The sequence below is a fragment of the Motacilla alba genome, chromosome 1A, assembly GCF_015832195.1.
Source record: "Motacilla alba alba isolate MOTALB_02 chromosome 1A, Motacilla_alba_V1.0_pri, whole genome shotgun sequence".
Lineage (NCBI taxonomy): Eukaryota > Metazoa > Chordata > Aves > Passeriformes > Motacillidae > Motacilla > Motacilla alba.
In genome coordinates, this window is record NC_052031.1 from 2,879,568 (window position 1) to 2,905,842 (window position 26,275).

Here is a 26,275-nt window from a genome sequence, read left to right on the forward strand (position 1 = left end):
GAGAGACCTTCAAGGCCATCGAGTCCAGCCCAGCCCCAACAGCTCAGCCAGACCCTGGCACCCAGTGCCACACCCAGGCTTTGGTGACACACCCAGGGATGGTGGCTGCAGCACCTCCCCGGGCAGCCATCCCAGAGCTTTCTCCCCTTTCTGGAAAAGCTTTTTCCTGCTCTCCAGCCTGAGTTTGCCTTGGCCCAGCTCGAGGCTGTGTGCTCTGGTTGTGTCAGTGCTGCCTGGAGCCAGAGCCCAGCCCAGCTGAGCACAGGCACCTTTCAGGAGCTGGGAGAGCGATGAGGGCAGCCCTGAGTCTCCTTTCTGCAGGCTGAGCACCCCCAGCTCCCTCAGGGCTCCCTCAGGGTTTGTGTCCCAGCCCCTCTCCAGCCTCGCTGTCCCCTCTGGACATGCTCGGTGTCCCAAGGTCCTTCCAGGCTGAGGGCCAGAGCTGGGCACAGCCCTGGAGCCGTGCCCTCAGCAGTGCCCTGGGCAGGGCACAGTGCCCTCCCTGCTCCTGCTGACCTTGTCAGTCCACAAAGCCTTCTCCACCTCCAGTCCCACCCTTTCCCTCCTCTGCTTGCCCTCCCCTCTCCCTCTGCAGGGATCTCCTCTCCCCTCTGCTCTGCCGGACCCCAGGGACCTGATCCCTCCCTCCTGCACACCACAGGCAGTGTAGTGTGGGAAATAAATTTGTAAAAGGTTCTCAAAGCCTGACAGAAGGCTGGAATGGGACAGACATTGCTGAGAGAGAAATAGAACTGGAAACAAGTTTCAGAGGGTGGCCTTACAAATAAGACTGGAAACTCTGGAGAAACAGAGCTGTGAAAGGTGCATTGTAGTGGCACCCACGAGGGGTAATTTTAGATGATTGGCTTTAGGGCATTTACAGCATGGTGTGGCTAAAGCTGACAGACCAAGAAACACTTCTAATGTCTTGTAATTAAGAAATAATTGGCTTCTGATTGTGATGGTGTGAATTATAATATCTGTATTGTCACACCCTTCACATGAGACTGAAAATGGAATAAAAGTTTCTGAAACGCCCCTCAGCTGCCCCATCTCTGGGTCAGAAAAGACCATAATCCAACAGTGTGTGACCTTGGAAACTCATGACCCCAAAGGTCTGAGAGGGATGGGAAACACTGGTTGTGCCTCTCCTCCAGAAGAGAAGGAGGTTATCAACCCCAGGCTGCTGAGACCTGGGGAGGATTTATGGCTTTGGCCATGGGGTCAGTAGATTCCAGCTGTGTTTGGAACATCTTTGGGGCTTTGTGGGTTTGGTGCCTAATGGAATATGCATCCAGCTGCTCCCCAGATTGCCACTGACTGAACTGAACTGGAGCTTGAGTCTTAATACAGAGCTGCAAATTTTGCCTGACCGGTGTTGTAAGCAAGGAGCCCTTGCAGGCAAGGAGAATACAAATAGAAAACCACTTAATTCCTTCCTGGTCCCACATGTAGTGTCTGTGACATTGCCATTCCCCCCCACCCCTTCTGTAAATGCTGGTGGAGCTGTCACATTTGTGCTGGTTGAGATGTCCTGCATCAGATGTCCTGACCTGCTCTGGCACTGGGAAAAGCCATAAATACTCATGAGTTCTCCATCTGACAGGATTCAGGATTTTCTGTAGAACTACTGGAAAATGTGCTGAGGAGCTGGAGGGCTTGATGCCCTGAGCTTGGTGGTGGAGGGGTGAGGAAAGGCAGCCCAGGGTTATTCCAAAGCCTTGTCACACTTTGGCCAGTCCTGCTGGCCACAGGTTTCTGTCCCATCCACTCCAGGCACTGTGGGAACCTCATTTTCTTGCTGAGTGGGATCTTCTAGGACACTTTGTCTCAGTTTTCCACTGTGCAATGTCACCCCCACCACCCCTGCTCTCCTCTGGTGTGCTTCAAGCACAGGACTCGCCTTCCCAGCTCTCCTGCCCTCCAGTCCCCTGCCCAAAGTGAGATGCCTGCAAGCCTCAGTGGATCTCCTGATCCACCAGAAAGGAGATCATGAGAGTTATCCCAGTTTCTTAGGGAAGGGACAGGGGATGGATAAGCCCAGCTCTTTACTTTGTCCTCTTCAAGGTGTTGCTCTGCAGAACTGGGGAGAGGCAGGAATTCATCAAACTCCGCCTGTTTTTAGCTTCATCACCTCTTTTCTAGTTCTGTTCCTGAAAGATGTCCTCTTCATGAGGCAGCTCCATTCTGGGGGGCTTTGTCAGCAGAGTTTGCTTTTCCTCTCTTCTCCCCCCTTTACAGAGAATTCCCTGCTAAGCTTTGTGCACTCCCTTTCTGATCTTGTGAAAGTGAGATGTTCATGGCAGCAGGAAGAGGCACAGACCTGACCTTGGAAAGCCACAACTGATCTACAAGGCAATGACAGCATCATGGATGTCACGCTGGTCATTGCTAATGGGGGCTGCAGCATTTTTTTTTTTGCCTTTGCTGGGCACAAATGGGATCTCATTCTCCTGGGATCCAACATTTGGAATAATCTGCTAAGCTCAGGAGCTGCTTTTGCTGTCTGCTCCACAGAGGAAGGACTGGAATGACAAAATCTGCAAGGATAAAGGCTTTGCAACTCCCAAAACTTTCAGAGCTTGCTTTGTGTCTGGCAGTGTGAGAAATGCCCTGCAGCTTCAGGCTCCTTCTCATTGCCTCTGTGTGTTTGTGGCTCTCAAGGGCTGGGGAAGGATGGCATCGCAAGTGCCCTCTGACAAACAGATTTACAATCACTCTGTGGCCAGAAAGGTTGGTTTTTTTTTTCCTTTTTTGTCAAATGGCACTTTGAAGGAATGTCTGTCTCCCACGCTTCTCTTGAAAGCCATCTTCTCACTGACTCACCGCTCTCACCAAAACTTCCACTGCCTATTTTTCACTGTCACCTGTAATTCTATCATTTTCTGTCCTGTGCACTTGAGTGGGTTCTCTGAACAACAGAAACCATTCAGTACCCTGAAGAAGCCAAGCCTGGCTCCTCATTGCCAGCCCAGACCTTCCCCTGGTTCCTGGTGATGCAATGTGACTCACATGCTTGACAGGACCCAGGTCTGTTCCCATCTTCAGCACAGCTCAAAGTGCACCCTCATTATAATAGTGGCTCTGTTTTCACTGGCCTCTCACATCCGTTCTCCTTTCAATCCTTTCCTCTACCAGCATTTGGAGCCCTGGAGGGGAGGAGAAGGAAGGCTTTGCCACCACTCAGGCATGAGTACCTTGCTAAGTAAATTTTACTGGGAAGTATGGGGTGGTTGGACCATCCCATTTGCTGTCTCTCCATGAGTTTGCTGAGCAGATTAACTCAGGTGTCCTCCCAAAACAAATATTGGTGTTACTCTGTCACATGGACCCGTGCCAGAAACTCCTTCCCTCTGGAGCTGGCACACCAAGCCTTCACCCTCCCCATCACTGTGGCCTTCACCTTCTCTTGCTACGCCCACCCTCAGGTTATTTTTTTTCTCTGTTTGCCTGTACATCTTGCCATCCTGTGGGAAGAGGTTTCCCACTCTCCAGATGGGCTGAGCTGCAAATGGGCTTATTTGGGCTGGCACCCCTCACCCCTGGGCCAGTCTGGAATACTCTCAAAGGAAGGTTGTGCCCCTGTGTCCTCCTGACTCCATCATTTCCTTAGGATGCCTCACAAGTTTCTGGGCTCCCACAGGCTCAGCCTTTCATCTAGGCCTTATTTATGTTCCCTGAGAGGATCTTGGGGGTTTTGCTTGTATTTCCTTGTGGTATGAGTTGCTGGGTAGTGCAGGATGCTGGATGGATGTGAGACTGATCCAGAGGGACAGCAGAATGGCTTTGTGACCCACATTGTCCAGAAAATGCTGTTACCTGCCATCCAAGGGCAGCCTTTGAATTGCCTTGTGGATAGCTGGGATCAGCCAGCCCCAGGCTGGGAATGGCAAAACAACTAGGGATGGAGGAAGGACAGAAAATGCTTTTTCCCTCGCCATCAGCTCTGAGATATGAGTTTCTTACCTGCCACTTGTCAGGTGAATCAGTTCTGTCTGTAACAGATCTGGACTCTGGGAGCTTTGGGAAAGCCCAGGCTTGCTCCAGTGAAGAGCTCCAGCTTAGTCATAAAGCAGGAGTATTTATGATTATGGCACTGATCTTAATCACAGAGGGTTCATGATGTCCCCAGATGATTTGTAGAAGAAATACTTCACCTTGGCGTGTAATTTCCCTTTACAGCAGGGTTTTGAAAGCCAGGCCCACTCACTTGAAATATACTGAGTGACTTCTTGCTCTAGAAAGGGGAGCTGATATTATTGTTACTGAGGCAGGAAGAGAAAGCACGAGGGGAAAAAAGGACATTTTAATATGGGAGTGGATTGTTGTTGCCGCTGCTGTTGTTTTTCCTAAAGAGCTGATGGCAAAAGTAGAGAGAATTACTCTCAGAGATAGAAGGGAGTGGACTTCTGGGGGTTTTTCTTTGTCATCCTGTCTCTGCTTTTGACATCTGCTGCTGACCAGAGCTGAAGTCAGAGTGCAGGCTCAGAGTCTGAGCACAAACCATTACATTGCAGGTTCCCACTCTGAAACCAACCCTCACCTGACACAATCCCCAAGCAAGAGAGCTCAGCCACTTCCTTCTGTAAATGGGCAAGACAGTCAGCAAGAACTGGGGGGAAACTGAGGCAAGAGGTGTAAAACAATGGATTTGAGGGTCTCTAGTGTGGCAGGGGCTGTAGAAACAGCACCTCCTGATATCAATTACCCAATGCTGATTGCCTCATCTGTCTTGTCTCCATTCAGATCTGCTCTGATCCAGGGAGAAGTTTTCATGTCAGTGTTTCTGTACAAGGAAGGGATGCTGGGATAGCCTGCTTGAGTTGATGGCATAAAGGAATAAATCTTTTATTTGTGCCTTTTTCTCTAAGATGAGCATTATCTTGTTCCAGGCCTCGCAAGGATTTTAGCTTTGTGTAGGGAAAAAAAGAAGGGGAAAAATGGCACAAGCCAAAAGCAAGCCTAGATAACAAATCTGTTATTCATCAGGTTTAACAGATACATAATAATTTAATTACCTTGAAGGAGGTTTTCATCTTTCCCTGCTCAGCCGACATGTGCGTGCGTGTGTTTTTCTTTCTCCCCCAAACAAGCCTTTCATTAAAAGGATTTTCATCTGCTGCCTAAAAAGGGGAGAGAAGAAAAGATCTCGCACTGAGGTGTTTTATGTGGAGTTGTACGTGCTAATGACAGCAAAGCCCACATAAAAGGAACAACTGCTTCAAATATTCATTTGTCAGGAGTGATGGGGAGCCATGTGCTGGCGAGCAGCTGCTGAGGAGCAGAGCATGGCTTTGCTCCTGCCTTGGGCCAAACCAACAGCTGTCGTGGTGGCCTCCATCACCACTGCACTGATCCGGCTCTGCCTGGCTGCTGGTCCTACTTGGGAAGGTGTTTGTTGGGAAATGGAGTGGAAGGAAGGGGAGAAAAAGAAGGTGGAGGGTGATGACACCTGAACTGACAGGCACCTAAGAGGCATTTGGATAATGTCCTTAATAACAGGCTTCAAATTTTTGTTAGTCCTGAAGTGGTCAGGATGTTGGGTAGGATGGTGGTTGTAGGTCCCTTTGAACGGAAAAAACAGTATTTTATTCTATTCCACTCTATTTTGAACTGAAAGTTATTCTATTCTATTCTATTCTATTCTATTCTATTCTATTCTATTCTACTCTATTCCATTCCATTCCATTCCATTCCAATTCCAATTTATTTGTTTAATGTCCATGTCTCCTCATCATGGACTTTGTAATAAACTCAGCAGTGCCTTCCCCATCCTGCTGCTCCCTCTCAGACTCAGAGGGGACTTTTCCCCAAGGTCTCCAAAACCCAGACATGTTTCCAGGCCCTCAAAATGTCCTGTTTTGTCCTTTTTTCAAGGTGCAGAAGGAAGTCACAGCACCCACCTGCTCCCCAAATGCACCCCTGTGAACTGGGTGGCTGCACTGGGGAGGGGACAGAGGACCTGCTGGGCCATTGGGGGAGCATGACCAACTCCTTGCTCCCTTGCATCAAAAACCCTTCTGGTGATGCATCTTCAGCTGTTGCTGTGGCAACTGCTCGGTTTTCATCCCTCTCCTCGTTCCAGCTTCACTTTAACCATCTAGAGAGGCGACTGCTGGAAGCCTCGGCTCGGGGAGAGGAGAAAACCCTTCCCTGATCAAATGAATGCACTGCACCCTCTCCTTTCTCAGGAGCTGCAATGACAGCTCCAGCCAGGCCAATGCCAGGACTCCAAACCCTTTCCTGGCTTGTCAATTATCCCTTCATTTATCCTGGCACCTGTCTGTCATTAAGGGGAAGGTGTGAGGTGGAGTTTCTATGGCAACTGCAGGCAGCTTGCTGGGCAAGGCAGGGGTGATGCCTTGTGAAGGCTGAGCTAGGACAGAGCCTGGGCAGAGTCACAGAATAAAGCAGGGATTTGTTCAAAGGATCTCCTCCATGGATCCACCTTGGGCAGCACAAGAGCCCAGCCAGGGCTGCAGCCAAGAGGAACCAAAATGGTCCCAAAATGCACGAGCGCTCCCGGGGTCTCTCCCTTGGCTCAGCTCTGCTCCATTTGCACCTTGCAGTTCATTGTCCCGTTCCAGCTTTAGCCCAGGCACTCCCACCCTGCTTGTTTGTCTCTCTGCAGCCCACGCTGTTTGTGCTCCTGGCCTGAGCTTTGGATCATTTGTCCTTGGTCCCAGCTGGAGCAGGAATTGTTTTGTCTCCCTGCTCTGTGCAGAGAGCTCACCATCCCCTATATGAAGCTCAGAACTGCATACTAAAGCAGCACAGAATGTGAAAAATCAAAAAGCTAAAACCTGAGGCATCGGGGCACTGGCAGCCACCCCATGCAGGTAGGATCTGCACACATTTTGTGGCACCTGCAGCACAGGGGGTTGGTGTTTAGCACCTATTTCACTCCTAGAAGGGTTTCCAAGCACGTGTGATGGAGTTTGGTCTGCTCTGCATCACGTCCAGGGAAAGCAGGCATAATCCAGGAGGAGGCCGCAGCTGATGGTTTGGATCCAGCTGTGCCTTGGGACTCCTGGTGGTTTGGCATTTCAGGCTGTGGCATTTCAGCCCCCATCCATCATTACAGCACTTTCCCTGAAAAGGAGATGTGTCCTGTAGTGGGTACATCCTCTTCAGAGGGGGTGCTTCAGATAATGATGAGAGGAAATTAAACACAGAAAATGGAGGCTGGGCAAAAAGCTCCTCTTTATTCAGGGAGTCTTGTTAGAGCATGAAAATGCTGCTCAGAGCCAGTGTCAGAGCCACAGGTTTGATTTCAGCAGATGAGAGTTGTATTTCTGACTCTGAGTTGGCTTGGACACGTTCACCTTTCCGTGCCCCTGATTCCCTCACACCTTCTGATTTGGGTAAGCACTTCCAGTTAATAGGTGCTTGTACCATCCTTAGTTCCTGGAGCTGTGATCTCACAGTGGGGGCTGCTCATGAGAAGCCTTTGAGCACGTACAAACAAATTAGATAATTTGCTGTTGTTTGCAAGTCACGGTGACTTGCACTGAGGTGAAGAAGAAGAAGGAAAGTGTGAAGAGGCTTCTTCTGTTATTTTTGGGTATCTTTTGCCATCTCTGAGCCTTTCTGCCCTGCAGTTATCCAGCTGGCAGGGGAAAAGGCTGGTAACTTGTTCCTTTTCTGTAGTAACTTTCAGCAGAGTTTGAGATGTATCAATTCTTAGAATCATAGACTGGTTTGGGTTGGAAAGTACCTTAAAGATCATCTCATTCCACTCCCCTGCCATGGGCAGAGACACCTTCCACTATCCCAGATTTCTCCAAGCCCTGTCCAGCCTGGCCTTGGACACTTCCAAGGATGTGGCAGCCACAGCTTCTCTGGGCAACCTGTGCCAGGGCCTCATACGCACAGAATAAATAATTTCTTCTTAATATGTATCTCATCTGTCTAATATCTAATCTATTTCTGATAATTATGGTGGTGGATCTTCAGGAAATCTGTCCTGGAGACAGCTCCATCCTTTCTTCTCTCATCAAGACCTCCAACCAAACCACCACAGGATCTGAGAAATGATGGAAAAGGGTTTTTCTGAGAGCAGTACATCCTACCTTAATGCACATCTTGTTTTCTTAGAGTTCAGCCTCACCTAGTGAGTGACTAATCAAGGACCTGCTCGTGTGATTTCGAGGAGCAGCTCAGAGTTGGAATGAGAGATACAAGAAACATCTGACACTCAGTACTGTGTCCCTGCTGTTTTTCATAACAGTTGGGCTGCTCATCTTTGTCATGCAGGATTATCTATCCCACAGGACAGAGTGATCTCAGAATGCAGCAGGCTAATGTTCATCTGTCCCTGCCAACACAGCATCCTTGAAAAAACACCGGGAAGAGCTTATGTTGTTTGGAAAGCCTAGCTTGGTGCAGTGCTATTGTAATGACTCAAGTGGCTACAGGGTTTTCTGGCTCTCTGGATATCTGTCAGGACTGCTGGGATCCCTGTGGCACCCTGCAGTCTGAGGGACGAAGGACAATTCCCCATTCAGACAGTCCAGGGTGATGTCTTGGCTTGGGAAGAATTTGTTTTTCTCCATTGTAGCATCAGCTGCATTCACTGCTTTGGGGGCTGGCCAAGGAGAAACATTCTCAGGATGTTGAGGCTGCAGATAAGAGGTGAGGCTGGAATGTGTGTCCTGCCTCTCTTGGGGCATCTCCAGGAGCCCACACCCTCCTTCCCTGCCTGCTCTTTGAGCATGAGTCCATTTGCTTTGGCTTGGGTGTTATCTCATGCTGCCGTGGATCTCGGGGAGGGAGAGGATGATAAGAGCTGTGATATCGTGGTCCTGACCTTCCCACTGTGGAAGCCAAGCTATGATGATTCCCTGGGCTTCTGTCCTGGTTTCTAAAGGAAGTGACCTCTTTGCAACCTCCAGCCCATCTGTTCCTCTGTCTCCTCCATCCACTGCCAAACTCACTGACCATTCTGGGCCTCGTTGGGCCAAAGTCTGGAGCTCTCAAAGTTCCAGAGAGTCTGGAGTTCTCAGGTTCCTACTGGCTGTAAAAATGCACAGCTTTAGAGGAGAAATAGGCTTTCAGTCCTCTGAGGAAGAAGGCGCTACAGCTTGGGCTCAACCCTCATTAGACCCCAGAAATCCTGATGGGAGAATGTTGTCATGGGAATGCCTCCCACTTCTGAGGAATTCTTAGTTGGATAACGTCCCTTATGTGTGCCAAACCCATCTCTCGGCACTGGTTAATAATGAACTTTGTTGAGGAGAGACAGGTCAATGTTATTATTGTAGAATCAGAGTGATTTGGGTTGGAAGGGACCTTAAACATCATCTAAGTTCTTGAGAACTTCTGGTAGAACTCCTTATAGAAGGACAGAAGGCTGGCTGGGAAGGGCGCAGATTTATATAGGCATAATTAGGGAAGGAATTAATTACTGTTTTAGGAGCTGCCTGTCCTCTGCTCCGTGCCTTCCACAGCTTTGCACAATCCAGTTTTCATGTGAATTGTTTGGAAGAACTCTCTTACTTAACCAGGGTTTTCCTTTAACAAAAGACAGATTGCCCAAGTAAATACATGGTTTTCCTGTCTCTTGCACACACACCACCTTCCTCAATGCACATATTATGATTTCCAAGCTCAGGAAGCATCAGCACTGAGGCGACTCACATGTCCCCAGTAGCCTCTTTCCAGCGAGCAGATGGACCTCATGACAAAACCATCGACTATTTTTGTCACTGGTCCACTCCCCTAATCCGGTGACCAGAAGGCTCCTGCTCTCTGGATCATTACTTCTCCTTCTGAGAGTGTGTCAAAGCAGCAAAGGGCTGAAAGAAAGCTAATGTTGTGTCTCTATTTAAAAAGGATAAATGTGGCGCTTGGATAATTATGGCAGCCTGACCTTGATCCTCGTGAAATAATGGACCAGCTAAGAAAGGCTCTATTAATAAAGAATTAAAGGAGGGTAAAATCATTAATGTTCATCAGCAGTGATGTGTGGACTGACTTCAGAGGCAGAACAGTCCTGGGTTAGGATCAAGCTCTCAACAGACCTGGGTCATTTCCCAGCACTGCCTGCCTGGCCTTGGGGGAATCACTTTGCTCCCAATCGCCAGGAGTGGGCAGTGAGCCATGTCAGGGGAGGTTGCTTATCTTCATTTAGATCCTGCTTTTGAGCAGCCACTCTCTGGTGATCAGCATCACTCATCACTCCCCAGCCTCCACAGCACTGAGGCCAGGGACCGAGGACAGCTGAGCTGATGATCTCCTGTCCATCAGTGAGGAGGCTCTGTAAGAGGTTTCCCAGAGAAACTTTGGATGTCCCATCCCTGGAACTGTTCAAGACCAGGTTGAAGCCACCTGGTCTAGTGGAAGGTGTCCTCTCGGAGTCTCTGTGGTCGAGATGACCCCGAGGTGTTAGAAAGTCTCTTTCCCAGCCCCGCAATCAAAGAAGGAGTCAGGATTCCTCAGCTGTGGTTCTCAAGGTTATTTATTTTATCTTATCTAATACTTTCTTCTTCTGACTTGCTGAGGTCTGTCTGGCAGGTTGCTCCATCGCACCCTGACCATTCCTGAGGCAGTGTTAGTTTTTTATACTAAGAACTACGTGTACTTTATTTACAATAATTTTCCAATACCTGTCACCTATGTTAGACAGTTTGTCTCTATGCTAAACCAATCCAAAAGTGCCACCATCACAGCAGAAGATGGAGGCTAGAAAGGAGAAAGAAGGACAAGGCACGCCCACATCCCTCCATCTTGGCTCCTGAACCTCCATTCTAAAAAACCCAAAACTCCACTTTTTCACCCTGTGACAAACTAATTATCATTCTACTTAAACTTTCATGGCTTGTAAATCCTCACACAAAGTTGGTAATTTTCTCCATGGGTTAAAATCAAAGGCACAGGTGTCTTTGGCTCTGTGCCAAGGTCTCTGAGCCCCCTGCCAGGGTCTCGAGTCATCCAGGGCAGCCAGAGGGATGTCCTGGGTCCCAACAGTGTCCCTGCCCATGGCAGGGGGTGGAACTGGATGATCTTTAATCTCCCTTCCAACCCAGCCCATTTTATGACCCGATGGTCTCCCTCCAGCTGTGCTACCTGGGCCCTGACCTGTGCAAGCCAGCACTGGCATGTGCAGCTGCCAGAGTGCACAGAGCTAAAACAGGGCCACATCTTTCCCTAGCCTGGCCACCAACCTCCAGGCCAACCCCCTTCTGCCAGGCACCAGAACCCCTTGCAATGCCCAACAAAAGAGAGCTGGAATTTGCTCCTGAGTGTGTGGAAGACTCTTGACTAGAAAGGAGCCACCAGAAGCGACAGAGATGCAGGGTCTCAATTATTCCTTTGTTGTCTCTGCAGATGTTTACACTTCCCATAAATCCTGTTGCTTTCTCCTCATCAGCTGCCTTTAGAGTTCGGAGCATTTTCCTCATGTATTATTACTTTTGCTGTGCCAATAAATAAGCACACCATCAATCAGACTAACAACACTGTAAACTTAGGAAGTGCAGATAAAATATATGGTGCATTAAAAAATTCTTTGACCGGGTGAGCTTTTTTCAGAGCTAGTTTGATTGCTGCTGGTGCCGATGTAAATTTGGGAGAAGTATATCCAGAAATTTATGGAGCTTGGATTCCTGCCTACAAGGCATTGACCTGATTCCACTTTATAACATAATAACGTTCCCCAGCACTGTTTGTGTAAATTTTAAATATAATTTTTACGACGCTAAGAATTAGTGGTATAATAATGTAAACACAGCGTGGACTGTAACTCACCCTTTCTCCTCCTGCACTGGGGATGGAGAGCTCCTTGCTGCTTCCTCCTCCAGACTGCCCAGGATCTGGGAAGCTGTGCAGGAGTTTAAAAGGCACCAGCTTGGCAGCCCTGGAGCCCTGGGTTTGCAGCAGTACGGGGTGGTGACCCTGTGTGACCGTGCAGAGGTGTGAGAGACAGCTTCAGAAAACACATTCCAGGCAGTCCCTGCTGCCTCTCATTTGTAAGCTTGCTTTTTTTTTCCTGTGTTTTATCCAGGTGAAATCTGATTTCTCCAAAGTCAATGAAAGGTTAGGGGGTTTTTGCCTCTCTTTTGCCTGTTTTCCCTCTCCTTTTTTTCATTCCTTGCCTTCCTTTTCTTTCTCTTTCCTTGGTCTGTTTTCGTTTTGATGGCTTTTTTTTTTTTTTAATCTAGTTTAATTTACAGAGCATCCAGATGCTGTGGTCTAGATATCTTTATAAAAACCCAATCCCTGCCTCTCAACTCTTACCCTCTTGACTTGATTACAGCAGAGTGGGCGGGTGACAAAGCCAGAGGGAACGCAGAGAAAACAGAGCACTGCAGCTCGGCAGAGCAGATGAACAAAAGATGTATTTATTTACGTAATAACTGAGCAAATAACATTCTGAGTTTCATTTCTTATGGGGTCCCAAAGGGCCTGAGTGAGTCAATCTTGGTCACCGCTTAGATTCACTGTGTGGTCTTTTTTTTTTTTTTCAGGCAAGATGCCTTAGATAAGGTGCAAAGATGGTTGCTGGATGAGGGATATTGAAAGGAAAGTCTTAAAAAAACCCCTGTGATGCGGTGGTTTTCAGGGCAGTTAGGACTTGGTGAAGGGAAGGAGAGATTTTGACTCCATTTCAGAAGGCTGGTTTATTATATTATGATATATATTACATTTTAAAAGACCACACTATAACTATACTACAAAGAACAGAGAGAAAGAGATTCATCAGAAGGCGAGACAGGAATAGAAAGGAATGAATAACAAAGTTCTGTGACTCCCAGAGAGTCCGAGAGCTGCTGCCTCCTCGATTGGCCACCAAGCAGAAACATCTCACATCGACCAATCAAGAAAGCACCTGCTGCATCCCACAGTAGCAGATAACAAATTGTTTACACTTGAAGCTGAGGCCCTCTCAGCTTCTCAGGAGAAGAAAATCCTAGCAAAGGGATTTTCACAAAATATCACAACCACACCCCTGTAAAGTTGAGGATAAAGAAATGGATTTTAATGGCAGAAGAAAAGAGGAACTGGATGCTTTGAGTAAGGATGGAATTAGGGCTGGAATGAAGCAATGAAGGAGCAATGAAAGAATTAGTGGTCTGTTCCTGAATGGGGGTGACTCCTACTCTTCTGGGAAAGGAAGGGTGAAAAGACGTTGCCAAGGGTTGAGTTTATCTGGGCAGTGGTGCCCCCAGTGCCCTCAGCATTAGGTGAGCTTTAGTTTCCTTGCACAGAAAGTGGAGATCCAGCCAATGCTGCCAGGCATCGTGAGGGAGGAGTGTGAAGGAAAGCTGGAAAGGTTCCCTCCCCTGAATGTTCTGGCTGACAAGTGGGGATGAGTGAAGCAGTAAAAGGTGGGGGCTGTTGGTAAGGGAGGGGTTCACTGTATTAAACCCCCATGGATGTGTTCCCTGTTCCCTTGGAATGCCTGTCACCCAAGGTAGATAATGCTCCTTTTCTACGGGGAACTGGAAAATGCTTTGATGATCCTTTGGATCATCACCCTGGCCAAAAACACTAACAGAGAGTGAAACTGTGCAAAGTAAGTTGGGAGAAAAGCTGTGCAGTATCACAAGGCTCTGAGACATCCCAACATGCCTTTTCCAAGGAGAGGAACTCAGGGTATTTGGTCAGTCTCCAGCTTATAGTGGGAAATAGCACAGTGAAACCTCCATGAAATCATAACTCTGGATGTATGAAGCACCATAAAGAAACCAAACTAATTAGTTCAGGGCTAAGACCACACAGCCTCAGAGAAGCCTCCTCGTCCTCTTTAGCAGCATCCTCACAAAGGCTCTCACTGGAGACCAGCTTGGGCTCAGCTCCGATGAAGGCCATAACACATGTGAGAGAAAAGGTCCTCATATTTCTGAGACTTTATTATTCCTGCAAGCTACAACAAAACACATTTGCAGGCGCTCTATGAGGAGTTATAAATAAAGAAAATTAAACTACCATCGACCCAATGAGTACAGCTCATTTCGTGCAGTGGTTTCACTGCAAAAGCTCTCTGACTTGGTAATTGGCAAAAATTTGGTGATGTGAGGTGTGCATCGCTGCTGATACCAGTAATTGGCAAGGGTGGAGGATATTATTTTAAATGGACTGACTCATTTGAAAGCATTCAAGAACTAGAATGAAGCTGCACGCACAAAATGAATCAACAATGATTCTCTGGATTGCCAGCTCCCATTAGAGTCAGGCAAAAGATTTAATTTATTATATATCGAAGGCAAAAAGGGATGGGATTGTGCCTATCCTTGGCGCAGTTTTTGGCAGTCTATGATTTTATTTCCCCTACATCCTCTGAAAACTGTATTTTTCCAACCTAGGTGATGTCCATAGCAAAGGAGAAGGGTGAAGAGAAGGTGTCTCCACTGCAAAATATCCAAAATAACTATTTTTTTACAAAGACTTCTGCTTGGGTCTGCTCTGGTCAGCTCAATGTTTTACTCTCAAAAATACAAACCTGGCCTGTTTTACCCTCAAAAATACAAACCACCCAAAAATTGACACAGGCTGCAAAATGAGTTCTGTGTTTGAATCTGAACCCAGAGCCTGGTCCAAGCTCTGAGGTTTTATGCAGTACATCACCCAATGAAATTGCCTTTTCCCCTCCCCGTTTCAATTAGAAAGAACATTAGGTCAATCAGATAAAGCCACATTGGGAGGATTTCCTCTTTATGGCGCTTGCCTCTTCAATTATCTATAATGAACTTCCTCACAGCACTGCAAAGCTTTTTATATGCAAACGAACCCTGTTTTGGGGCTGCCTCAATCACGGCTTGTTAATGAACTTGAAACAAGTGTTATCGGAAAGGTTACAGCACCAGTGGTGGAGGGGGACAGGATAAAGCCACACAAGAAAGACCAGGATGAAGAGCTGGGATTGGCCTGCAGGTAACAGAGTGGACTATCTCCAGCCTCCATCCCACAGCCCCCATCAGAGGCTTTTCTCTGTGACACACATCAAGTGAAATGCCCGCTCCTGGGAAACGGCTGCTCGGAGGCAGATAGGGCTTTCCCACCCTCCTGCCCCACTGATTCCCTCTGCCAGAGCATCTCTCTCTCAGCTCCTGGAGCTGGGGAGGAAAAAAACAAACACAGAGAGGCTGCTGCCAATGTCTTTCCTTGTGCCAGGAGAAAGAGAGGGAGCTGAGGCAGAGGCCCCAGGACTTGTTGTGCAGGTGATGGGGAAGGGTCAGGGGTGTTGAAGCCATAAGGTGTTTGCATCTGCGGGTGTGATCTGTACTGAAAACTCTTTAATATAGCCTAGATCACCTCCTTCTTCTGCCCTCTGAGGTTTTTATTGGTCTTAAATCAGCCAGGATTATAGATCATGCCTCACTTTTTTGTGCTGAGTAGCTGCAGGGAGCCTTGATGCTGGTGTGCCATGGTATGGTAGAACCATTGAACCTAAGCTTGGGAAGACTTTCCAGATGGTTAAATCTTGCTCTTTTATCAAGAAAAATGCTTCAGTGACACTTCACCCATTGTGTTTCAGCATTAGGAGCTCCCTGGAGAGGTTCCATCACAGAACAGAACAGCAGCAAGGACAGGGAGGGCTGGAACAGGGAGTAGCTCCTCAATCCTGCACCCCCAAGAGTGCAGAGGGTGACAGTGATAAAGCTCATCCCTGCATTGCAGCGCCCCATGGGTTTTCCACCTCCAACCCTTCCTCCTTCCAGCCAGGTTAATGGGGTGGCCTGTTAAGCCTTGGCAGCACACATCAAACCAGGCCTTGTGCCAGATTATCTCAGGCAAAAAGCCACTGGATCCAAGGTGGTTCAGCTCCACCCAGCTCCAGTGGCGTGTGCTTGGCTGTCCTGGTTCTGGTGCCAGCCTGAAGCCCATCAGTGGCTATCAGTTACTTCCACCATGAGCATCACCCTGCAAGTGCAGGTGAAAACTTATCTCTCGGGCTCCTCAGTCTGGCACCCCCTTAGGACAGATCCTCTTTGGGACTGGGGAAGGTTCTGGCCTTCACTGCAGGGATGCATTGGGTGGTTACTGGGTTTTTCTGCCTGCCCCTGGCCAGGGATGAGCTCACATCCTCCATGGGGTGAGTGTTGGCTCTGGTAATTCTGTCCCTGGTTGGTGAAACTGCAGATGTTGCACATCTGATACATTTCTTTATCTCCCTCAGCTATTTGCTTCAGTAAGATGCTCCCACCATCTGCTCTAACAAGATCCCAGGCTCTCAATGAGCCATAAATTCCACTTTTGAACCCTTCAGTCCCTTTCCCTACTTTTCTGCTCCAAATCAGTCGTTTTCCTCCTGCCCTCCCCTACAGTTCCCTGTCTCTGCTGGAACCAACTGGACCCGGGTTTAACTTTGGGCAGGACAGGCAAAGGCTGCAGTAATTTCCTAAAGAGCTGTTATTGTCCCAGAATCCATGAAAGGGACATCTTGCAGCTGTCTGACTGTGCTATGAAGAAGCAGATCATGGCCACTCTAACTAATTAAGCTGTGCTAATTAATGAAACTTTAAATGCAGACACCTGCTAGGAAGTTTTGGGTGTCCAGAGCTCACTTGTGTGAGGAGCCTATGAAGAGGCACCACATTAGCAGTACCCACTTAGCATTTCTCCTTTTGTGAGCCAGTGGAAAGCTTTTCCAAGGGATCTCCATGCTTTTTGTGACCATTGTTTCTTGGCAGTTGAGTCTAGATCTCTGCAATGAATATTTTGTCCTCTTCTGAGCCAAAATAAATGCTCTTTTTAACAACCCTGACTCCATAGATTCCAACAGGTCTTGCTGAAGCTGTGCCTTTTGTACAGTGGTGTGTTGGCTGTTGGGAACTCAGGAATTGTGGCTCAGATTTTTGCTTTATTCACTTTTATCATGGCATTGTGACTGGGTTAAGTCTGTGGAGACAACATGATTGCTTTTCCATTACCTCAATAAACAGAGCAGGTATGAAAAAGCACCAGAGGTGGCTTCCCTGGGTCCTGGAGGCTGAAATAAGCCAGGGAGATAGGAAAGGACGGTGTGTGAAAGCAATCCTTCCTCACCTGTTTATCTGAGCCTTCCCAGGAATGCTCCTTGAATAACTCAGTAATGAACCAAGGCCCAGGGAGCTGCAAAGGCTTTGTAATGAGGCAGACTGAGAAGGTTGGGTGTCACTATCGGACACGAAATGATGACACGCTCACTGGTGTTTTCAAGGTGAGGAAAAAAGGGAAGTTTATTTTCTGACTCCAGCATTTATAGTTTTCTAAAAGTGACAGTGGATTGGAGGGTGACAGTGCCACCTCTCCAATGACACTGGACAAACCAACCATCCATCAAATTTCTCCTCCTCCATAAAAGAATGTAAACCAATAAGTTATTTACAGATATAGTGTGAGAAAGTTCATTACAAGAATGTAAACATCAGAAGGCTTAGAAAATCTGAAAAAATCAGGGTGACAGTTGGGAAGCACCACAGGGACTTCTCCTGAGGCTGGAAAACCCGTGTGCTGACTTGGCGAGGTGTCTGCTCTCTCCCCAGGACTGTCCCCAGCTGCTGCAGGCCGAGAAGATCCTGGTGCCCGTGGAGGTGATCAAACCCATCACCCTGAAGGCCAAGAACCTGCCCCAGCCACAGTCGGGCCAGCGGGGCTACGAGTGCATCCTCAACATCCAGGGCAGCGAGCAGAGGGTGCCAGCCTTGAGGTTCAACAGCTCCAGTGTGCAGTGCCAGAACACCTCGGTGAGCTGCAGAGGGACACACGTGCCCACAGCACTGTCCCCAGGGATCCTGGGGGCCTGTCACAGCCCTTCTCACCTGATTGAGGGCTCTGGAGTTGTTTAGTCTGGAGGGTAGAAGGCTCAAGGGAGAGTTTGTTGCTCTCTAGAACCACCTGGAGGTTGTGGTGATGTTGGGGTCTGGCTTTTCTCGCAGGCAGCTGGTGGATGGGACAAGGGGAAATGGCCTCGAGTTGTGCCAGGGGAGGTTCAGGTTGGATATTAAGAAAAAATTATTCACTGGATGAGTAGTTAAACATTAAAATAGGATGAGGGCAGTGGTGGAGTCACCATTCCTGGAAGAGTTCCAACGAGGTGTAGGCTTCACAATAGGGTCTAATGGGCACAGGGGTGTTCAGTCAGAGGTTGGATTTGATGATCTTGGACGCCTTTTCCAGCTTTCATGATTCTGTGGTTCCAAACACAGGCAGGAAAAGGTTGGCTGGTAGCTTGAGACTGCCCTTTTTTTTTTCCCTTGGGCTGGCTGGGGCCACCACTCAGTTGTTGCTTCTGCCCTTGGATCCCATCCTCAGGCTGGGCTGGAGCATCTCAGCTGTGACCCAGAGGCAGAAATATCAGCTTAAGCTGCTCATATCCCCACAGCACCACAAAAAGGGCTTCCAGTGGGACAGGTGTTGATGTCAACGAGAGAGTGAAGGTTATTCTGGGGGAGTTTGATGATAAAACCCCATATAAACAGTCTGACACGTGCCAGCATGTAATGGATCAGAAAAAGGGTAAGACAGAATCCCAGAACGAGTTGGGTTGAAAGGGACCTTGAAGATCATCCAGTTCCAACCCCCTGTGTGGGCAGGGACACCTTGCACTGCACCAGGATGCACTAAATCTCATCCAGGGATGGATGGGATTGGGCTGAGTCAAACCTTCCTCCAGCCCTCACATGCCCTTTGAGCAATCTCTCTGTCTCTGCCTACCTCCAGTTCCCCACCTGAAGTGCAGGACCTGTGATTCTCCTTGCCAGGAACCTGTGTGAGTCACGACAGTGCTGTCACCACAGCGATGTCCCTTTTTGGGGACAGACCCAGCCAGCTGCCAGCAGCCAGGAGCTGTGCCCACGAGCTCTGGAGGCCTCTGCTTGTCCAGAGGTTTCCCCATGAGATCCACGTCTCCAGGATATGCATTGAGCCATCTCCATTGCTGCTGCTGTGAGATGATTTATTAGTCAAAGAGCTAATTACAGGCTTTAGCCACTCCACGCTGGGCAGTGCTTGTCACAACATATTCTGCTGCATTAAGCAGGGCTGAAGACTGCAGGCAGTTCACACATTTTACATCTGTTGCAAACAAGCAACTTCCCAACCGATGCTCTTTTATTTGTTCCTTTGTCTCCCTCCCTCCCTCCCATCTCTCCCTGATTTTCATTACTGGTTAATGGCCTGTGAGCATTCAGGTTTCAGGTTAGAAATGGACAGACTGGGAAGTTAAGGGGGTATGCACATTTTCTTTAGAGTGCTATTTTAAAATGGTGGAAGCTAAGGGGAAATTGTGTGGTCGTGGGCAGAGATTATATCTGTCCAAAGAGTCTTAGCAGGCAAGATAGACCTTTAATGAGCCTTTAGAGCCAGGAATTCTCTGGCACACGTAGGCATTCCAATGAATTATCTCATTTAAGGATTATTTAAGCATAGTTGGGCTGAGCAGGAAAGTAACTTCAGCCAGCCTCAGCATCCCACTTTGCAGAATCCAATAAAAGACTGCTTTTGACAGGTAATGGTGATTATTCCCACACTACCTGCATGCTCCAAGAAATTGCCAGTGCCTGGGACCCGAGAAGTGGGGTTTGATGGGTCCCCAGATGGATTTGCTCACAGGATGCCCGAGCGCTGTGACTGCACCATTTTGACTTTAATGTCTGTTTTCCTGAGCCAGAACACTCAAGGCTCTGCCAGAGCTGCAGAGGGCGGCAGGGCTGAGCCTCAGGCTGGTGCCAAGGCACTCCATGACCTCACTGCTGAGTGCTGCCTGCAGGATGCTTGTCCTGTGTTTGGTGATGGCCCAGGTGGACCTCTTTCTTCTCCAGGGAGAGAGGCTCATTTGGGAACAAAATCTACTCTTTTCTATCCTGTTTCTGCCTCTTCTCTCCCTCTGCCCGCCCCTTTCCCTCTCCCTCTCTTTCCTCCTTTTTCCACCCTTCTGCTTCCCTTGTCTTTCCTCCCCTTTCCTTCTCTTGTCTTTCCTTTCCACCCCTTTTCTTCCCCTTCCTTTTGAAGGAGCTTTGACTCTGATTTGAGGTCTTTCTTCTTTCTTTTTTTTTCCCCCTGAGAAATGTTATTTCATTGTTGCTTGGAATTTGCCAGACACTGAGAGAAAGAGATGTGGAAGGGAGAGACAGACAAAAGAAAGCAGCATTCAGAGAGATACAAAAAGGCAGCAGAGAAGCCCTGGCTGTTTGAGCAGGTGGCAGAGGACACAGACAATAGGCAAGGAGTGCTGGAGATCTGTCTCCATCATGATTATTTCCTTCCCTGCCAGAATTAGCATTCAGGCAGGAGCCACTGCAACACAATGAGCCTCTGCTCCGGGGGTCACCTGGCTTTGGAAAGAGCTGTCTGAGCCTGTTTGCAAATCGAACCAACCCCCTCTGACAGAGCTTTTTTACTCAGCAGAGCTGCTGGAGGAGGCACTGAAAGTAGCACCTGCATTGCAGGCTTGGAGGAGGTCCAGGGGAGGGTGGGAGGATGTGCTGTGATGGTGTGTCCCTGAAGGGATGCTGTCCTGCCAGCAGATCCTCCTGTTGGTGCTGCATGCTAGACAATCAGTCCTGCCTTGTTTTCCAGCAGGAGCCCCAAGATCTGCCCCCTCCCATCTCACACGAGGCACCCAGGAGCTCAGATTTCCCTCTCGCAGAAAAACTTCTGCAGAACTCAGGATTTTTCCTACTTTCACACGGGATAGAATCAGGGAAAGAGCCTTAACTTCTGCTCTGCATTTCCTGATCCCTCAAGATTTACACCAGGGATCAGAGCCAGCTTAAGTACTTTTTCTGAGTGGCTCCAACTTCAGTTAAAGATGCTCTAAGGACAGCCAGGTGTGAGCAGTCTGTCTGTCAGTAATGCCACATCCAGCACTGATGATCCCTGGGTGCTCAGCCCAGTCAGAAGCCAGATCTGCCTCTCTCCCTGTCTTTCCCAGAGATATTTCATTTGATAACAGCAATAAGTCTCGGCAGGCAGCACCATTCGGGACAATTATTGTTCTTGTCAAGTGGTTTGAGACTCTCAGCTCTGGGCTTTGTCCTCTGTCACACCACCCAAGGCACACAATTATCACTCAGAGGGACCCTTCCTGCCATCCCTTATTGCACTTGTGATAGCTCTGCCAACAGCCTGGACATGGAGGGATGGGAGGGGATGAAAAGCAGGGGAGCTAAGGAGACATAGAAATAAGGAAGTAAAAATGTCAGCAGGAAGGGCTGAAATTGCTGGATGTATCAGGGCAGAGTGCAATCTTCCCAGTGGGAAGCAATGGGAGCCCCAGCGCTTGCAATCAGCCCAAAATGATCAGCCCTTGGCACGAGGAAGAGGGAGGTGGGGAGGGCTGACCCACCTGAGCATGCCATGATCAGTGCCATTACCTGCTCCAGTGGCTGATCCCACATCCTGGCTTGGTTCCTGCCCACCCCTGGCCTTGGCACACCCTGGTTCCCCCCAGCAAAATCCCTGCTGATGATTTTGTCCTGAATCCTTCACAGCTCTGCGTGCTGTGAGACCCGAGGTGGTGCAGCTGAAAGTGCTGTGTGGCTCAGGGACAGGAGAGCAAGTCACTTCTATTTGTCACATCATTGCACTCCAGCAAGAGATCTCAGTGGCATTTGACTCCGTGGTGTGGCTCACAGTGAAGGGAGTGATAAAAAAAAAAAATCCAATAAAAAGCAGAGCTGAGAAAAAAATGAGGAGCTATTCACAGAAATCATGGGAAAACACAGTTGTGGGTGGCCAAAAGACAAGCACAGGGCTGTGAGTTGTAGAATCAGGGGGTGGTTTGGGTTGGAAGGGATCTTCAAGATCATCTAGTTCCAAACCTCCCACTGGGAATGTCACCCTTGTCCATCCACTTTTCTAATTATTATTTATCTACATTTAAATGAAAGAGAAACCCAGTAATCACGTGGACTCTGTTTGTGGGTGATACCCAGGTATAAAAATTCAGTCCCAACTCTGGGAAGCAAAAAGGATCCAAGGAAACAAAATGACAGTGAGCAAGAAGTTTTCTGCCTTTTTATGCCTGGAAAACTGATGCAAGGAAAATTAAATGGTTTCCACAGGGTCATGCAAGGGGTTGATGGCAGAGCCAGGAACAGGAATCAATCCCTGGATTTGAGCTCCAATCACAAAAGCGGTGTCAGAGAAAACAACACTAAAATTCTGCTAAAATTCTGCAGAAGTTTCCCCACTATTGGACGTGTTTGAGGTCCAAGGGGGGATGTACCGTGAAACCTCTCTGGATTTATCATCCTGAGTGTGCTCAAGCCAAATTACCAAAGGGCAGGATGCTGCAAGTGGTCCAAGGCATGGATATGGATTTGCACCAACTGCAGGAGTATCTGATGCTACTGGAGAGTTTAAAAGGCAAAAAAAGGATACTTGTAAGTTCTAAACATTGCTCCTGTGAAGTGCAACAGCTCCTTCTAGTAGATTTTTGGCATTTCCTGAGGAGAGCCAGTCTGTGTTCCAGGCAGCACAGCCTTTCCTTCTCAGTCAGGTCCCCAAATTGCCCATAGTTTTCTGCTTTGATGAAATCATTGTGATTAGAATCCAGATTGGTCAGACTTAGGGGTCAGATTTGCATCTTCTGGGATGCTTTGCCTGTGTTGGAGGCAGTTGGGCCAGGAAAAGTGGAGAGACAAGCCCTGATGGTACGAGCACTTCTCAGGAGTGTCCGGGAAGCTCTGCTCTCCTGGAGATCGATGCTCCAGCCCTTTTTTCTCCCCTGAAACACATTTCCATCTTATTGTCACGGCTGAGCAAGTCCTTTTCAAAGACTCCTGTTGAGTTCAGTGGGCTTTGAAGAGGGGGTCACAATGAGTGAGCAGCTCCTGTGGTCTGAGGAGGACGGAGCATTTCCTCGTGGTCCCTTTGCAAATTGCTCTGCTTCGCTGCCGTGCAGCCCATGCAGCATCGGATGGGGTCGGGCAGGGCCACTGTGAGCATCCTCATCCCAGCTGGCTTCATCCTCAGAGCTCTTCCATGGGATTTATCCCCTCACATCCCTTTCCAGGCCTGGATCAAGCCTGCTGGGTTAAAAAGTCTAATATGTGGTTGCCCCTGGTGCTGCAGACAGATGAGATCTGAAATCCCAGCTGAGCTCCTGCTGCTGGGATCTTCCATGGGAAGAAAGGCTCCAGGAGATTCTAGCTGCCTGTCCCTTGGAAGCCCTGCCTAGGCTCTGCTTCCAAAACACACACAAGGCTCTGGTGAGGCCCTTTCTAAGACTCATCCTCTGACTTCAGGATGACCAGTTATTCTGTATATATCCCATTTTCCATTCCCAATCAGCGTTTTCAAAGTGCTGTGCAAAGCAGATGTTCCTGAGTGGCAGAAGTTTAATTATTCATCACTCTTCAGGCACTCTCCTTCCCATTCCTGTCTCCCCATCCTTGCATCCTCACAGCTAGTGGTGTGAGTCCAGACAGCTCTGCATCATCTTGGATCTTGCTGGCAGTGACACCCAAAAGTGTCACAGAAATGCAAATTCTGAACGAGACTGGCGTGTCTACTGCAAAACCTGGCTCACCTGGGCTGCTCCTTACCTCCATGGAAACCACAAATACCCATCAATTCCCTACAACTGGATCATAATCACAGCGTTTTGCAGATTAATGGCTAATTGTGTTTAGTCTGTGCAAAGAGGAATTACTGTGCAAGCAGCTCCCACTCTGCTGTAATGGACAGAAATCACCAGTTACCATTTACTCCCCAATTATACAGCAATTAATGGATCCAGGAAATCCTACCTGCAAAGCTCAGAGCTCTGTGGATAACCACAACAGGAGTTTAAGGGATGGGGAACTCTTTAGTGACTTCTTTGGCCCAGCCAAACCAGCTTGCTGAGTTATATCTAACCTTGTAGTGGGGAAAATATTTTCCTTTCAAAGTGGAACTTTGTCCCTCTGTAGATCCCAGTGCAGTGGGAGATCCCTGCTCTTAGGAGGGTAAATCCTACTGTGCGCTGTGCTCAGCAATAGTAGCAGACACAAAATGTTTCTCCCCTTCTTTCTTGCTCCCTTCTGTCCTTTCGTCAACCATCTCCTGTCCCACAATGAGGCTTTGGACTTTTGGTGAGGTGTTGGGTGGGAGCTGCTGATGGAAGTGGGCAGTGGGACCTGACGGGCAGCAGGGTGAACCCTGGGTGAACTGGCCTGAGATAAATCAAATTCTAGGTGGAAAAAAGCTCTCAGCACCACGTGGAGAGGGCCTCCAGAGAGCAGCTTCCATTTCCTTCCTTAGGGTCACCTCTGTGTGACTTGACTGCCCCCAACAAGTGTTTGTTTAAATCTGTCCAACTCTCTCAGAAGTTTTTTTGCAGCTTTTTAAGACGTATTTGCTGGAGACTGGATACTCCTTGCTCCAGCTGAAGCTTTTCTGGATCCAAGTAGGGAAAAGTGATTGCCTCCTGGGTTTACACATGTAACAAACTATCTGCTCCGTCCCCAAAGGAGAATTGTTTGGGTTTTGGCAGCAATATGGCGTTGTTGATTTACAGTCTGTTCATGATCTCCAGCAGTCCCCAGACCCTCTCCTGCAGCACTGCCCAGCCACTCCAATTGCAAAGCTGTTTGCATCAATTCCTCCTACTGAAAAAAATAGTCCCCATTTGCCAGCACTGAATTTCATTTGGTTGATTTTGGCCCAGTTCTACAATTTGTCAAGTTTGTTTTGAATTCTTGACCCTGCTGTTGGAGGTTCTTACACCCTCTCCAGAACAGTGTCATGAAATCATCCAAGTCAGTAGTGAAAATACTGAGTAATGCCAGACTCAGGACAATATTCCTTTTGAAACATCCTCCCAGCTTGGAATTATCTGATTTTTTTTTTTTTTGGTTGAATGTTTTTTGCATAAACCTTATGGTGGCCTTTCTTAGGTCATATTTCCCTGGTTTGTTTATGGGGATCTGCTGTAGGATAGTAGCAAACACTCTCCTGAAATCAGGATAAATCACATCTGCTGCCTCCCCTTTATCCACAAAGTCATTAAGCCTGTCAAAAAGGAAATTAGATTGGGTTGACACAATTTGTTCTTGACAAATCTGTGCTGGCTGATTTTTATCACCTTATCATCTCGCAGGTGCTTATAAATTGATTGTTTAATAATTTGATGTACTTTCTTTCTGGGAAGCCAAGTTAGGCTGACAGGTCTATAATTACACAGTGGCTCCATTTTCCTCTTTTTCAGGGGGTTTCCCTTATTTTGGGACTTTACTTAGCTTCCAGGGGTTCTTCAAGACATCCCTAATGTAAATAACCTCACCTACCCACTCAGCACCTATGGAACACCCAGCAGAAGCACAGCTGGATGGAAGACCCAGAATGTGTAATTTACACCTCAGAGTTGCAGCCAACTTGGAAAAATACATTTCAAAGCTGTGCTCAACACCCAAAAAATGGATTTTAAAGTTAAGGGCCATTACATGGAAATGCACTTACATCATGGAATATTTTTCCATCTGATAGGCCAAGAGTTTGTGTCTTTAATTTGAGGAAAGGTTCAGATCAGATATTAGGAAGGATTTCTTGGCTGTGAAAGTTGTCCAGAGTATTTGGGGCTGCCCCTGGATCCCTGGAAGTTTCCAAGGCCAGGCTGGACAGGGCTTGGAGCAGCCTGGGACAGTGGAAGGTGTCCCTGCCCATGGCTGAGGGTGGCACTGGATGATCTTTAATCTCCCTTCCATCCCTATTCTGGGATTCTATGAATGTTCATCTAATGGATAGATGGGTTTTTGTGAGGGGCATGGTTGGAGCGCCACAGCTTTGGGAGCATCCTGTGGCATTCTGGAAGGTGCTGCTGATGAGGGAGGTGAGTGACAGCTCCATTTCTCTTGCTCTCCATGCTCAGCACCACCTCTTGCCTCATCCCATCCCCTCCCCACCTCCAGGCACTCTCTAAGTCTGGCTTTGGGTTTTGGTTTTTTTTTAAATTTTTTTGGTTTGTTTTGTTTTTTCTCTCCCACTTCTAGTACTCGTACGAAGGGATGGAGATTAACAGCCTGCCAGTGGAGCTGACAGTCGTGTGGAACGGGAATTTCAACATTGACAACCCAGCACAGAACAAAGGTAAAGAGTTATTTCAACTTGTCCTTGGAAGCGGTAACCTTAGCAACGGGCCCTCGCTCCCTACACTTAACAAAGCCGCCACCGTCTCCCCGTGCTGGCTGCTGCACACTTGTTCTCTGCACTCTGCAAATTACCAATTTCTGAGTGCTTTGTGTGCCTCCCCCCAACCCTCCAATTCTCTCATTCCACCTGAGAAATGCGACTCTCCCTCCCACTTGTGTTGCTCTCCCTCTCCCTTCATCGTCTCTGCCTCCCGCTTCTCCCCACATCCTCGTGTCTG

At 48.2% G+C, this 26,275-nt stretch overlaps 1 protein-coding gene across 3 annotated transcripts in view; it reads left to right on the forward strand.

Moving 5' to 3' along the window:
- Window positions 1-26,275, forward strand: part of PLXNA4 (plexin A4) — a 459,202-nt gene that overhangs the window by 349,397 nt on the left and 83,530 nt on the right. For all 3 annotated transcript variants that reach the window (XM_038153056.1, XM_038153057.1, XM_038153055.1), the window contains exons 10-11: window positions 17,469-17,669; window positions 25,899-25,995. In XM_038153056.1, coding sequence (XP_038008984.1) covers window positions 17,469-17,669; window positions 25,899-25,995 — 298 coding nt within the window. The remainder of the gene's footprint in view (window positions 1-17,468; window positions 17,670-25,898; window positions 25,996-26,275) is intronic.